Raw genomic sequence first — 15,150 nt, 5'->3', positions numbered from 1 at the left:
AGTAACCCAAATGGGAGAGAAGTCCAAAAGGGAGGGGATATCCGTATGTGTACGGCTGACTCATTTTGCTGTGCAGTGGAAGCTAACACAACATTGTAAAGCAACCATACTCCAAAAAAAATTAATAAAAATAAATAAATACTATGTAATATTTAAAAAAAAAGAATAGAAATGACTAGAGGCAGGCTTGTTTTTGCAGACATGAGATAAATTAAGTTGACACAAATACCAGAAATTGTACTAGGGTTTTAAAATTATTATTAGTATTATTTTTAAAGACTGAGGCAGCTTAAGAATATAAGGGCTTACTGCTATGCAGGAAAATAATTTTTACATACCTAAGCAATTTTATTGTGAAGTCATTTGATATAAGAAGTGTTTCAGAATAAACTTTATGAATTTTCATATTTATATAAAACATCTCTCAAAGCCCTTCACGTTCAGGTTTATGCATCAAAAAGGTAAAGACAGGATTCGTAGTAAAACAATCTGACTTCAAGAGGGTGTAAGCTCCTTAAATTGAATAGCGGAAAAACACAATAGAGAAACCTACCATCAAAGCAAGAGAACAAAGCACGGTTATAGGCAATCTTGAACTTCACTTTAGGTGAGTAGCTACTTAGCTGAGGCTCTCATTTTTTTAATCATAGTCCTCCAAAGTGGTGTGTACAAACTCCAGCAAACAATCCACTGGGACTGGGAAGTGAATATAATAACTTGTATTTTTATTCAATTTTTTCTAATCTTTAAAATAAATTTAGGGGAGTATATGCAAAATACAGGAGAACATGTATATAATTGTTAAGGGCTGAAACATATCCCCTCAAAATTCATGTTGAAGCCCTAACTCCCTCCTCCCCCACCCACTCTCCCATCCCAGTACCTCAGAATGTGACTGCATGTGGAAATAGGGCCTTTTCAGAGGTGACTATGTTAAAAGGAGCCCTTTAGGGTGGGTCCTAATCCAATCTGACTGGTGTCCTTATAAAGAGGAAATTTGGGCACACTGAGACACTAGCAGCAGCCATCTGTAAGCCAAGGAGAGAGGTGTCAGACAAGGTTGCCAACACCTTAATCTTGGACTCAGGCTTCAGAACTATGAGAAAATAAATTTCTGTTGTTTAAGCCACCCAGTCTGTGGTACTTTTTGTTATGACAACCCTAGCAAACTAATGCAGTAACTTTATATCTATTGTATACTAAACATGCTTACTGAAGAGGATGTATAAAATTTGGAGACCACTGGTTCATTTACCCAGAACACAAATTGTTTCCTCATCAGCACACAAAAGGAATTTACAACTCATGCTCTAAACTGGCAAATGATTTTCTTCATATTTTCCCTTTAATATAAACTGATCCCCTTCATTAAAAGAAATTCATTTCTGATTTACTATTTTTTCTCAAAAAAATAGACTTCTATTATTGTTTCCACAAAGACAATGGATTATTGCTATTTTGATAATTTACACCATTCTTTAAGGTTTGAAATATATGAATTTATTTTTTGGACCCACTGGAATGTATTTCTTGATAAATTAGAAGGTCAGTATTAGCAGAATCTCAATTGCAAAGTATACTTCAGTTAGAGAAAAACTTAAATAGTAAAGCCAAGGATAACAAAATGTATAACCTACAGCTTTATTTGTATATGCAGTTTCACTTTTGATGAGTTTTGCCATCTGGAAGCATAGTATTTCTTTAGTGTGGAATGGGAGAAACTAAGTAACATAAAAAACGTAGCATATAGAACCAAGTTTCAAATAAAATAAAATATTGCCATAGTAAAAGAACACTTAGTAAGAGATCAGCCTCAAATATAATGGCATATTCAACTGTTGAATGTTTCTCGACTATTCACAGAAAGTTTTACAAATTAGGTGAATTCTATTCCATCATTTGGCACTTAAAAGAGCATTTCATTTTAAACTTGCAGAAAACATGGCACTTAATTTTTACAAAATTATGAATTTGCTTCCTCCATTATAAAAGTAGACAAATTACAAAAAACTAGCTTGAAAAATTGAGGAAAACACATGACCAATAACTAAAAAATTCACTATTAGCATTTTGCAACATTTCTTTCTAGTGTTGCTTCTAAAAAGTTTTCTACTTAAATCAACTACATACAAAATTGTATATATGTTATATATGCATTTTACACATAAAAGTATAGAGAATTATCTTTCAAAAAAGTGAAACTATCTTTTGGTTAGTAGCTTTATCTTAACAAGAGACAGACATCAAGTCATCTAGAAACATAAGGTGATATGATGTATGTTTAACTGCCTTTGAAATGACAATGTTCTTTCCCATATATATAAAAATGCATGCAGAGAAAAAAGATTTTCATGTAAAGTAACAAAAAATTTATCATTTTAATCTATCAATTTAAAATGTCAACAATCATATTTTTAAAAATTTTTTATTTCGTTACCAAAAAGAAATCATTTAAGTTTCTCAAATGAAAAGCAAAACAGCATACTGATGAAATTATTTTTATTGTGTGAAAATGTCATAATTCATGATTAAGAATAAAAATGCAGCATATAACAAAATAGGCATTTACTTGTTAAAAGCCACCTGGATTTACAAAACTTTAAAAATATTTTTAGAATGCTTTAAGAATACAAATTAATTTTTGAGAGAGAGATATAAAACATTTATTCCATTTTATCATATACTTAATTTCAAAACCTTGAAAATTATTTTTATTTATTTTTATTAAATGGACTCAGTAATTATTGTACACTACAGTAATCACTGGTAGGAAACAAAAATTTTAAAGATTTATATCTATTCCCAAACTAGATGAATATTAAAAATGGCAAAAGTGTTAGTTTAGGTTTTAGAAAATGAATAAATGTAAATTTTACAAAAAGAACCAAAAAAGATATACAAACAAGTTTCTTCTCTAAAATCCAATTCAAAATTTACATTGTCTTCTTGTGTTGCTTTTCCTTACACTTCAGTCACGTATCAAATTTAGGTTGTTATGAATTTTGTATCTGAAATAGAATGCTTTTTCTACTCAGTGTGCTAAGTAGGTCCCATGTACAAAACTCCAAAAAACTGCATGTGATGCTGACTACAGTAATAAGTGACCTGATTAATAAATGCGTTCAATGAGTTAAAAAATGTGAATAAAATGTGATGTTCTAAAGGAAAATTTTTAAAGTAAATAATCGTATTAAACTGTCTTAGACATACTTAATCATGTTATTGTCAGATACCAGTATAAGTCTGTTAACAGTACAAGTTGCCAAACTGACCAATTTTAACAAGGTGATTACTGTTTAGGGCAGGGGTCCCCAACCCCCAGGCTGCAGACCGATACCAGTCCTTGGCCTGTTAGGAACAGGACACAGAGCAGGTGAGGGGCGGGCGAGCAAGCGAAGCTCCATCTGCCGCTCCCCATCGCCCCCCATCACTCACATTACCTCCTGAACCATCCCCCCACCGTCCGTGGAAAAACTGTCTTCCACAGACACGGTGTGTGTGGGGGATGGTCCCTGGTGCCACAAAGGTTGGGGACTGCTGGGTTAGAGTATTTTCACCTTGATGTAAATGGATGCTTTTAATTAAACATTTGAATCTATTATTCAAAATATATATCTAAAAGTTTGTCTAAATGCCAGATGAGGAAGAATCCTATAGATGCCATTCTTCAGTGCAAGAGAAGTACTATTATTTTAAATTAAGTAATTATTTTGGAATTATTTCTTTATAAATGTAATTTAAACCAACATTTCATTCTTATTTATTTAGTACCCAAGTATTTCCCAGTTATAAAATAAAGTCTCTGGACTACAGTAGCTTTTCTGGTCTTTTTGCCTTTAATTTCAAGGCAAAAAAGAATTAGAATAACCTAAAAGAGTCACTGAAGCTTCTGATAGAACAAGGGAGTGAGAAGCACCCTGATCTCTGAAAAGATCTAATCTTTGAAAGAGGTGTTTATTGGGACTTTTAATAATATCTCAGAAAACATTTTTATTAATTTAAAAAGCATTTAAGTCAAAAGGTATTGCAAGTGTCTCTCATTTATTGGGAACATCACCAAAGAAAACAAACAACAAAAATTCAACTAATTAATTAGTGCTTTCAAATAACATAATTTGGTAAAATAAAAATCTGAGAATCGATTTTAAAAAGATATCTTAAGGTAAAATTAGGATGTATATTTCAAGAACAGTACTATTATAAAACATACCTCAAACCATATAAATATATCCTGTTTGTATAGTTGTCTGTCATGTAAATCAACTCCATTTTCCAGACACAATTTAAACAAAGCATCTATAGAAAAGTGCACAGTCAATATCTTAGTAATTAAAATTCTTAAACCAAAGTTTTAGAAAAATATAAAAAGTTAAAAATTTAGGTTATAAATTCCTAAGAATTCCCTTTCCATGCACATATATCTTACAAATGTTTAAGATATAGAAATAGAGACTATTAAACAAATAGTAAAGAAAGTATATAGAGTCCATTGGTTCTTTTTCTGAACAGCTTTTCCTTCAGGAATATGCCCATGAGTTGGGATGTATAAATCAGAGTCAACACTAGTTTTTGCTAACTTGGTCCAAATGCTTGTCCCATTTGCTGGTCATTTTGCTTCTTTTTTTTCTTTGAACCATGAAGACCATGGGTAAGTAATTATCAAAACAGTCAGGTCTTTGGCTCACTGATACTGCTATGGTTGTCTTGCCCCAGTCATCGATGTTCAGGGTTTTTCTCCTTTGACAAAGAAGGTCCTCCAGCTCATCTTGCCGACCTTAACAGAGTGCGTCCCCATGAGCTGTTATGATATGACGTCGTGAGAATCACTGTTAGGTCTCTGTCGCACAGCCAGGGGAGGCAGTGGCTTCCCGTAGAAGTCTGTGCAAAGAAGGGGTACCAAAAATATACAAGTCTTATGGTAAATCAAGATTTCTGACACATTAATTTCCACCTTTAAAAGAGTAAGACACTCGGACTTTACAGGTGAAGCAATGGCTGGGGAGGACAGGGGAAAGAAAAGGCAGAATCCAAAAAAACTTGAATAAATTCAAAACACAACCACTAGCGTAAATTCATAACTCTAGGTTATAAATTAATCTCTACTTGATTTAATAAAAAGCTGCACCTAATGTATATATTATTATTATTGTTTCCAATTAAGTGTTCACATTAGAACAAAACAAACAACAAACATCTAAAATTTATGGAACCTATTGCCAAAGCCCTGATAAAATCAGTATTTGTACAATCCATGTCCTTATCCAATGGCTATTACTTTTAGGAATTTGCAGAGAAAAATTCATTAATTATCTTAGTGTTCTGGTACATAGGAATCTTTTACAATGATGCTTCAATATAGTTCATTGATTTAGGGCATATTTGATGCAGAAACAGTCTTAATTTGTACTTCATAATAAGTTCCTAGCCCTTAATTACCATAAATTTAGGTTTATAAATTTAATAGCATATGGAAACCTTCAGTAAGTATTTTCTGCCCTATTACCTTAAAAATTATTCTAGAAGCACAGGTGTTCAAGATTACTTGAAATAAATATATTAAAAATATATTTAGGGGCCCATTTCCAATTCTGCATGTGCCGGAGTTTAGCTAAGCTACTCCATGGTATTGCTGCCTCAGCATCTATTTTGTCTGGCCAAGTAGCCTGTGGGGACCTTAAATAGATACTAGCACCTCATGCAAGAACATGCTCTAGAAAACAGCCTGCAGAATCACAGGTAAATGATTATGTATGTTATGTGTGTTCCTGATATAACTTCCCCAATGGCCTTTGTGATCAACTGTCTCCCTCACCTTCCCTTAGATAATACCCCAGAGGAACTTACCAAAACTCCGCTGTTTTGGTTTAAACTGACCAATCTGGCCTTAGCCTGGGAACCCCAAAGCACTCCATCCACAGACCCTAATAAAGGCATGTGGCCCAGGTACTGCAGTTCTCTCTGCCTACAGCTTGCCGTGACCTCCCACCTCTCACTGTGGAACCCTTGAAGCATGTCATATACTTCCTCCAGGACCTGTGAGTAATTTATCTATTTCAATTTCTCTTCTGGTCTTTTTGAACTGAGGCCAGGGGCTCTACTTAACAAACATTAATTTAGCAAAGTCCTAACAGCATTTAAGAAGCTTAGAAGTCACTCCATACTAATGAGAAGTAAACAGCTGAACAGACTAAAAAATCACCAGTTCTTCTGGGATCCATAAGAGAGGGGAGGTCACAAAATAAACCACTGCCCTCAATATTGGAGAGACAGGCAAACACAGGAAGTCTCAGTTTACCAGGCCAGACATTCATGAATGGAAAGTGCTGAAGGACCCAGTGCCCAGGTAGGAAAACCTGAAATGTGATTGACAAAATGCTGGATGCTCAGTGTGGACAAGCCTGAGAGTTAGAAACTCCAGGGAAATTAAGTCATAAGGGGGACCCCCCCCCCGCCGATATTGTGAGACTCAGCTCCAGGAGACTGAACAAATTCCCACAGTAAATACTGGAGAAAAATCCCCTCCTGCTCACAGCAGAGCAGGGGAAAAGGAACCATTATGAAATACCTTGGAGTATTTTGTTCTTAACAAGGCCCACACTCAGAGGAAACTAGTTAACCAGAGTCTAACCTGCTGGGGTATTATCAGAACCTAACCCACCTGGGGAAGAGCAATAACCAATTCCAGCTGGCCCTAGCCATTCTGTACCACTTAATGGGGGAGAAAAAAAAATTGAGAAACTCTTATGAAGTTAACAGTCCAGAGGCACAGGCTCACTAAAAGACTTGAGACCTAATCACAGGAACATAGAATGCTTCCCCTGCCACCACACAGCACCATGGCATTATTAAAGGCCTATTTACAGTAGTTCCTTTTACCAAGTACATCATGCTGGACTATCAAGAAAAAAGTCCAGAAGGCAAAAACACAATTTGAAGGGACAGAGCAAGCATCAAAACAAGATATGGCACTGATACTGGAATTATCAGGCCAGGTATTTAAAACAACTATGACTAATCAGCTAAGGGCTTTCATGGATGAAGTAGACAGCATGCAAGAACAGATGGGAAATGTAAGCAGAGAGATGGAAGTCCTAAGAACCAGAAAGAAATGCTTTTGGGAAAAGAGAAAAAAACACTGTAACAGAAATGAAGAATGCGTTTGATGGGTTTATTAGTAAACTGGACATGGCTGGGAAAAGAGATATATATCAATAGAATCCTTGAAAACTAAAAAGCAAAAAGAACTGAAAAGAAAAAAAGAGAACATCCGAGAACTGTTCAAGCACCAAAGGTCTAACATACATGTAATGGGAATACCAGAAGGAGAAGAGAGAAAGGAGCAGAAGCAACATCTGAAGCAATAATGACTGAGAATTTCCTCAAACTAATGTCAAACACCAAACACCAGATTCAAGACACTTAGAGAACATTGTGCAGGATAAATGTCCCCAAAACTACATCTAGGTGTATCATTTTCACATTACAGAAAATCAAGGAAAAAAAAATCCTGAAAGAAGCCAGGGGGGAAAAACCACTTTTCCAGTAGGTGGACAAAGGTAAGAATTACATTCAACTTCTCCCCAGAAACCATGCAAGCAAGAAGAAAGTAGAGTGAAATTTTTTAAGTATTTAGAGAAAAAAGAACTGCCACCAACCTAGAATTCTATACCCTGCAAAATTATTCCTCAAAAGTAAAAGAGAAATAAAAACTTTCTCAGAAAAACAAAAACTGAAGGAATCTGTTCCCATTAGAACTGCCTTGCAAGAGATGTTAAAAGTTCTTCAGACAGAAGGAAAATAATAAACATCAGAAACTCAGATTTACATAAAGAAAGAAAAAGTATCAAAGAAGAAATATGTAAAGGTAAAATGAAAACTTATTTTTCATATTCTTAATTGATCCAACAGATAACAGTTTGTTCAAAATATTAATAGCAACAATGTATCTGATTATATATACTTGCTTATGTACATATATGCTTATATATAAATGCTTATGTATGCTTATATATGCTTATATATATGCTTATGTATGCTTATATATAAATGAAATGGATGATAGCAATGAAACAAGGGACAGGAGGAAAGAATTATGATTCTTTGGTTATTATAGGTATTCACACTACCTGTTAAGTTGTATAGTATTATTTGAAAGTGGACTTGGATTCATTGTGAATGTATATTGCAAACTAGGGCTGCCACTAAAAAAAGGCCATGACAAAGGAGGCAAGAATATACAATGGAGAAAAGACAGTCTCTTCAATATATGGTACTGGGAAAACTGGAGAGTTACATGCAAAATAATCAAACTGGGTTACCTTCTCACACCATATACAAAAATAAATTTTAGATGACTAAAGACTTAACTGTAAAATGTGAAACCATAAAAATCCTAGAAGAAAACATAGGCAGTGCACTCTATGGCATCAGTCTTAATGATATTTTTTGGATATGTCTCCTCAGTCAAGGGAAACAAAAGCAAAAATAAACAAATGGGACTACATCAAACTAAAAAGCTCTTGCATAGCAAGGAAACTATGAACAAAACGAAAGCCTACTGAATGGGAGAAGATATTTGCAAATGATATATCCAATAAGGGGTTAACATCTGAATATACAAAGAATTCATACAACTCAACATCAAAAAAACAAACAATCCAATTAAAAAATGGGCTAGAGGACCTAAATATACATTATTCCAAAGAAAACAGAGAGATGGCCAACAGACATGTGAATAGTTGCTCAACTTCACTATCATCAGGGAAATGCAAATCAAAACCACAATGAGATATCACCTCACACTTGTCAGAATGGCTATCATCAAAAACAACACAAATAACAAATGTTGGTGAAGATGTGGAGAAAAGGGAACCCTCATGCACTGTTGGTGGGAAAGTAAACAGCACAGCAGCCACTATGAAAAACAGTATGGAAGTTCCTCAAAAAATTAAAAATAGAACTACCATACAATCCAGCAATTCCACTTCTGGGTATTTTTCCAAAAAAAACCAAAAACACTAATTCAAAAAGATATGTGCACCTCCCATATTCATTACAGCATTATTCACAATAGCCAAGATACGAAACAACCTAAAGTGCCCATCAATAGACGAATGGATAAAGAAGATGTGATACACATACACACACACACACACACACACTCACTCACTGGAATACCACTCAGCCAGAAAAAAAAAAGGATACCTTACCATTCTGACAACATGGGTAGACCTAGAGAGTATTATGCTAAATGAAACAAGTCAGACAAATACTGTATGATATCACTAGCATGTGGAATCTAAAAAAACCCAAATGAACAAACATAAAACAGAAACAGTCATAGATACAGAGAACAAACAGATAGCTGCTGGACAGGGGAGGTGGGTAGCAAGGGCAGTCGGGTGGGGTGGCAGGGGATGAGTGAAGTAGGTGAGGGAAATTAAGAGGTACAAATTTCCAGTTACAAAATAAATGAGTCACAGGGATGAAATGTACAGAGTGGGGAATATAGTCAATAATAATGTAGTATCTTTGTATGGTGACGAAGGTGGTCAAAAGGTACAAACTTCCAGTTATAAAATAATTAAGTACTAGGGATGTAAAGTAAAGCATGATTAATTAATTAACACTGCTGTATGTTATATATGAAAGTTGTTAAGAGAATAAATCCTAACAGTTCTCATCACAAGGAAAAAGTTTCTTTTTCTTTTGTTTTTATCTGTATGAGATGATGGGTGTTCACTAAGTTTACTGTGATAATCACTTTATGATGTATGTAAGTCAAGTCATTATGCTGTATACTTTAAACTTACATAGTGCTTTAAATCAATTATATCTCAATAAAACTGGAAGGAAAAAATAAAAAATAAATAAAATAATGAATCTGAATAAATGTCAATGTAAGAAAGAGAAATAGAAAATTACCATTAGGCAAATACCACAGTAATAATTATTGCAGACACAGTCCAATGATGGAGGCCAAAACTAGTAGGCTGAAGTTTGTGGAGAACAGAATGTTTGCATAATCTCAAAGAATCACTTCTAAAATATTTACCAATTACAAAGAGGGAAAACAGTAACATTTTACAATGTGGCAAATACCACCTTATCCAAATAATCAAGGTTAACACCACCAGTAATGAGACATACCAACATCATGTACCCCCTATTTCAAACATTTTGAACATCAGTTTGGTTAAACAGTCAGATTTGCCTTGTGTCATCAGTTTGCAGCCTCTACCAGACTATACCATAGACAATACTTGATTTGCCACAGTTATATCGTTACTTAACAAAAAAAAATTTAAATAATAAACTGTATACTCTTGCCTCTTTAAAAAAATTAGGAGAAAACAATTGTTCAAGCAACTATAAATTTAAAGCAACTACTAAGCTGCAATGATGCTCTAACAAATCTTAATGTAATAGTATAATATAATGAATTCAAAGTATGGATGTCAAAGCTGGACACCCTAAGTTAAATCCTGATTTTGCCAATTATAGCTATGACCTTGGGGTATAAGTTCCTTACACAAAAAATTGCCCATCTTACAAGGCTACTAGAAGAATTAAAATGAGCTAATGTACCTAAAGTGCTTAGCAATATGCCAGTCATGTAGTATATACAGTTATTACTATTGCTATAATTAAAATTATAACAGACAATTATTTTGATAAATTTAAAGTATGCCTTTTCTAATTTCTTGATTTCAAAATTAATGAGAATTATAACACATAACAGAACTCAAGATTAAACCAGAATGAATACCATTTCTATTATGTTTTACTTCTGGAATTTAAAAGTACCCTACTAAAAAGATAAATCACATACACATGGCAAGAAGTATCTTTTTCCCTCCCAAGAAATTATTTTTTTTTGCAGTTGATTCTGTATTATTTCAGAATAATTCTGTATTTAATTCTGTATTTGATTTAATTTAATCATCACAAGGAAAAAGTTTCTTTTGATTAAATGTGATTCTGTATTTAACTGCCAGAATTAAATCATTATACACAAAATAGGTTTCTTATTGCCTTAAATGTAGGGGATATAAGTTGATCATAGTGCCCAACTGATATGACCAAATTAATTGACACCCATTTTTATAAAGGGCTTCAAACTTTTTAACATACAAAATTTAATCTTGATTCATATTTTAAGATTTGAAAATATTCTTTAGTTTTGCACTTCGTATTTTTGGCTAACAGAATCTTGGATCTATTTCTCATAATGTATAACACGTAACATGTTGATGAAGTACAGATTGAGAGTATTTACAAAGTGAAGAATGCATCTGTCTTACCTGTTACACAGAGTGAGGTTTACAGAAAATAAAAGAAATTAGAAAAGTAATAAAATTAAATTGCCATCAAGGTAAATGTCTCTAATCAAAGAACAAATAAGAATCTGCCTTAATTCCTAATTTGACTACAACAAATTGTTTTTCATCTCAGTAAATTTTAAGTGCCAAACCCAAATGTAGTTAACTTTTAATTATTTACCCTTCTTTGTCATGTATCTGTTGTCTACTTGCCATCAACCACATTCAAATAAATGTGTACAAAGTTAGGGAAGAGAAGAGAATGAGATTATAAAATTGGCAACTATCAGCATCTCAGATGAAAATCTCATGATAAACACTAAAAACTAATTTAAGCTTTTTAATTAAAATTTTAAATTTATTATACCTACTTTCTTCTCCGTTAATGAAAGCAGAGTTGATTGTACATCTTTTTTTACCTAGATAAGGTATACTTTGCCTTAAAATTTATGAGAAAAAATAATACAGATATTTTAAAACTTGTGAAGTTAGGATGTCTAATTGTTTGCTCTGAGAAGTTAAATTTATTGATACATACTTAAAATTAACTGATATATTAGAACAATGGTGGTCTTAAACTTAACTAATTGATTATAATTCTTTCCCAGGAGTTCTAATTTAAAAATAAATACAGGAAAGCAAAGAAAAACAAAGCAAAAACAAACAACATTTTTAGCCCATTTTCAACCTCTTTTTTACTTGTTTCTAACTATAATGTTCCCCCTAGATGCTACCATTAGTTCTTTTCTCCTTATTCTGCATACTTTCCCTCAGAAACAGGAAACTATCATTCTTTCAACTGCATTCATTCAGTAACCAATTACAGAACATCTGTTACAGAACAAAGCATTCCTATTGTGCGATGACAACTGAAAAAACAAACTACCTACATACCCTCCCACCCACCTGTGTCCCTTTTCTCCAGAGCTCCAGAATCTTATTTGTACTGGCTTATAGAAATTTCCAAATAGATAAGCCTACAGACACCTCCAGAGCAGGTTTCCTTCCTCCTCATGTATTTTCAGTCTTAGAAATAGCACCAACCTTCTAGCTCCTTGAGCCAAATAATTTCCTGTTCCTCTCTCCTTTTATCCCATACATCCATTCATTATATAGTACTTATAACTGTTCATATATTCCTTGCATACATTTTTATTCTCAATTCCAATTCCTATCCTCACTTCTCACTCTGACTACTGCAACAGCTTCTAACTGGGATCCTTACTTCAGGTGTGACCACAATCTAGTCCATACTTTACATTGTGACAAAAATTATTATCCTAAACAATAAACCTTATAATACTATTTCTCTGCTAAAAATGTATAGTGTCTCCTGTAAAATTATAGTGAGTCCAGACATCTTAACATACATGTGAGGCCCTAAACAATCTGGCTATAAGCCATAATTCAAGGATCAGCACTTTCTATAGCTTTAAACTTCCTCTTTCTTACCCATTCTACCCACATGAACCTAAGCTCTAGTCACAAGTAACTTCATACTATTTTCCAAATAAGCGATGTCTTTTCCCACCTCTCCACATCTGAATAGTCTGTTCCTTCTACTTACTGACTCTTCTCATTCTTCAAAGGCCCAGTTCTAATACCACTTTCACTGTCTAGGCAGTTTGTGCACAGTACTCCAATTATACACCATAGAACCTTTTACCATATATTGTGAATTGTCACATATATTATAGTAAGCTGGAGTATTATCTTTTCTATTAGACTAGGATCCCCAGAAAAGTAGAATTTATGTCTTATTCATCTTGGCATCACCAATGTTTTAGGTGGTGTCAGATACAAAACAGTTGTTTGTTGGATGCCCAATTCAGTAAGAAAAAATAGTACCTGTTATATGAGAAATTAATATTTTTCTCTATATACGTGTATTTATATATATTCACTGTGTTGTTAGAAACAATTAGATAATGCTAATATATCTGTGTATAAACACATGCACACATGTATTTATACACACATATATTAGCATTATCTAATTGTTTCTAACAACACAGTGAATATTTAAACTGATAATGCAGTCTAGCATACACAATTTCAGAGTGTAATAAAACAGGAATTAACCTATTATAGTCAATAAAAACATCATGATGTAAAGTCAGCAACCAAAAAGACATGTGATTTCACTGTAATTTTGATATGGTCTAAGGACAAACTTTCTGTCTTTAGAATTGAAAAAAACCTTTTAATTTTCACTAATGGTTATGAAGAAATATTTCATTATTGACACAGTATTCAGAAAAAGAAAGCAACCAGCACATTTAAATTTATATACTTTTTGAATAAAATATTTTATACAGTTCAATATAATTTCAAATTATATATAAGGCTTTTCTAAAGATTAAACTTCTGATTTTTTTTTTTCCCTAGTAAATGGGTCTTCTTAGGAAACCAAGTTCTAGATCAGGTAAACAGAGCTATCAGAAAGGAAATGAAATGTTCTTGATAAAGAAGTTTATTGAGTTACTATATATATATAAAATTATCCTTCTGCATTTTAGAAATATTTTATTAAAAGAATCTGGTCTGGGCTGATGGTCTGAAATCAGAACTTCTGCCTATTGTATAAGGCAGTTCTCTACTCCCAACTGTCCTTTCTCTAGTTTTCCAGGTGACGTTCTTATGCCCTATACTGGCTGTACTAAACCTTGTGTTAATTTCATCCAAAAAAAAGTGTTTTCTTTAGTCAATGAAGCCTTTAGTAACTTTCTATTTAGCTGAACTTTATTTGGCTTACTGATTTGGTCTCTGATCTTACAAACTGTGTTACTCTTTACTTCATTGTAATATACAGCAGCTGAGTGTCATTAGAAGCAAAGAAAGAACAATTATGCGACATTATCATTGAGTATATTGAGCATATATAGGACAATGAAGTTTTTAACACTATAAATGTACTGTCTCATATTTAAGATATTTAAAAATCTTTCCCTTTCACAACTATTTACATTAATATATAATGGATAAACACAAGCTCTGATGGTCTTTACCTCTGTATTCTAAGGTAAAGGTCAAATCAAATTATATAGAGGCAAAGGGCACTTAAGAATAAAAAAAAAATAAATGAAAAAAAGTGGAGTATAATGAAAAAGGATGGTTGTGGATTTGAAAGGCTTCCAAAAGTAAAAGTTTGTTGAAGTAATGAGGTAAAGAAAAGTGAATGTGATACGTAGAGCTTTGAAAACTGATCCTTTTGCATTACCATTATGACGTGTTTCACCAAGAGGCTCAAGTTTTGGAAGTCTAGTGACTTTGGGGGTTCCCCAGCCAACTAAAGAAAAAGAAAAACATTTAAAAACACTGTTAAACAATATCTCTTTAGGTCTGTTGAGAGGATCCCTTTCTTGACAGGAATGTATATAACTTCAATATCAATTCATATATACTGAATGATGCAGTACTGACTAACCATAAACCCATTTTAAATGGCTTCTATTTAAAAATGTAATTATAGGTTGGTAATATCTGCTTAAAATTTTTATTTACCTTTCATTAAAAATATAAGCATCCTCACTACCATCATAAATAACCTTAGGCTACTATTCTAACCCCCAACAGAGACTAAAAGAAATGTACACTTATTAAATGGAATACTAGAAATGAGTCTTAAAATAATTCTCAAAGGAAAATGTTACCATCTAAAGCCTTCTAGCAGGGCTAAAAGGAAACTATAAATATATACGTTTGATATTTATTGAGTATGGGAGGTACTATACCCAGTGCTAAAAAATTACTATTATTGTGCAGTTAGTATGTCCCAGTGCTTTATATGCAGTATTCCACTTAATCCTCATAACAGCTTAGGAGGTCG

At 33.2% G+C, this 15,150-nt stretch overlaps 1 protein-coding gene across 4 annotated transcripts in view; it reads right to left on the bottom strand.

Moving 5' to 3' along the window:
- Positions 1-2,475: 2,475 nt before the first annotated feature.
- Positions 2,476-15,150, bottom strand: part of ARL13B (ARF like GTPase 13B) — a 75,784-nt gene continuing 63,109 nt past the window's right edge. For 2 of the 4 annotated variants that reach the window (XM_089910402.1, XM_089910401.1), the window contains one exon: positions 13,293-14,610. In XM_089910402.1, the coding sequence (XP_089766528.1) occupies positions 14,351-14,610 (260 nt within the window). In that variant the 3' untranslated portion in view covers positions 13,293-14,350. Of the gene's footprint in view, positions 4,879-13,292; positions 14,611-15,150 lie in introns of those variants that run through there. The other 2 variants (XM_089910403.1, XM_022581414.2) reach the window with 2 other exon arrangements.

This window comes from Delphinapterus leucas, chromosome 4 (assembly GCF_059928025.1).
Source record: "Delphinapterus leucas isolate spDelLeu-1000000601 "Yukka" chromosome 4, BTC_Dleu_Yukka2, whole genome shotgun sequence".
Classification (NCBI taxonomy): domain Eukaryota; kingdom Metazoa; phylum Chordata; class Mammalia; order Artiodactyla; family Monodontidae; genus Delphinapterus; species Delphinapterus leucas.
This window is presented reverse-complemented; position numbering and strand designations above follow the sequence as displayed.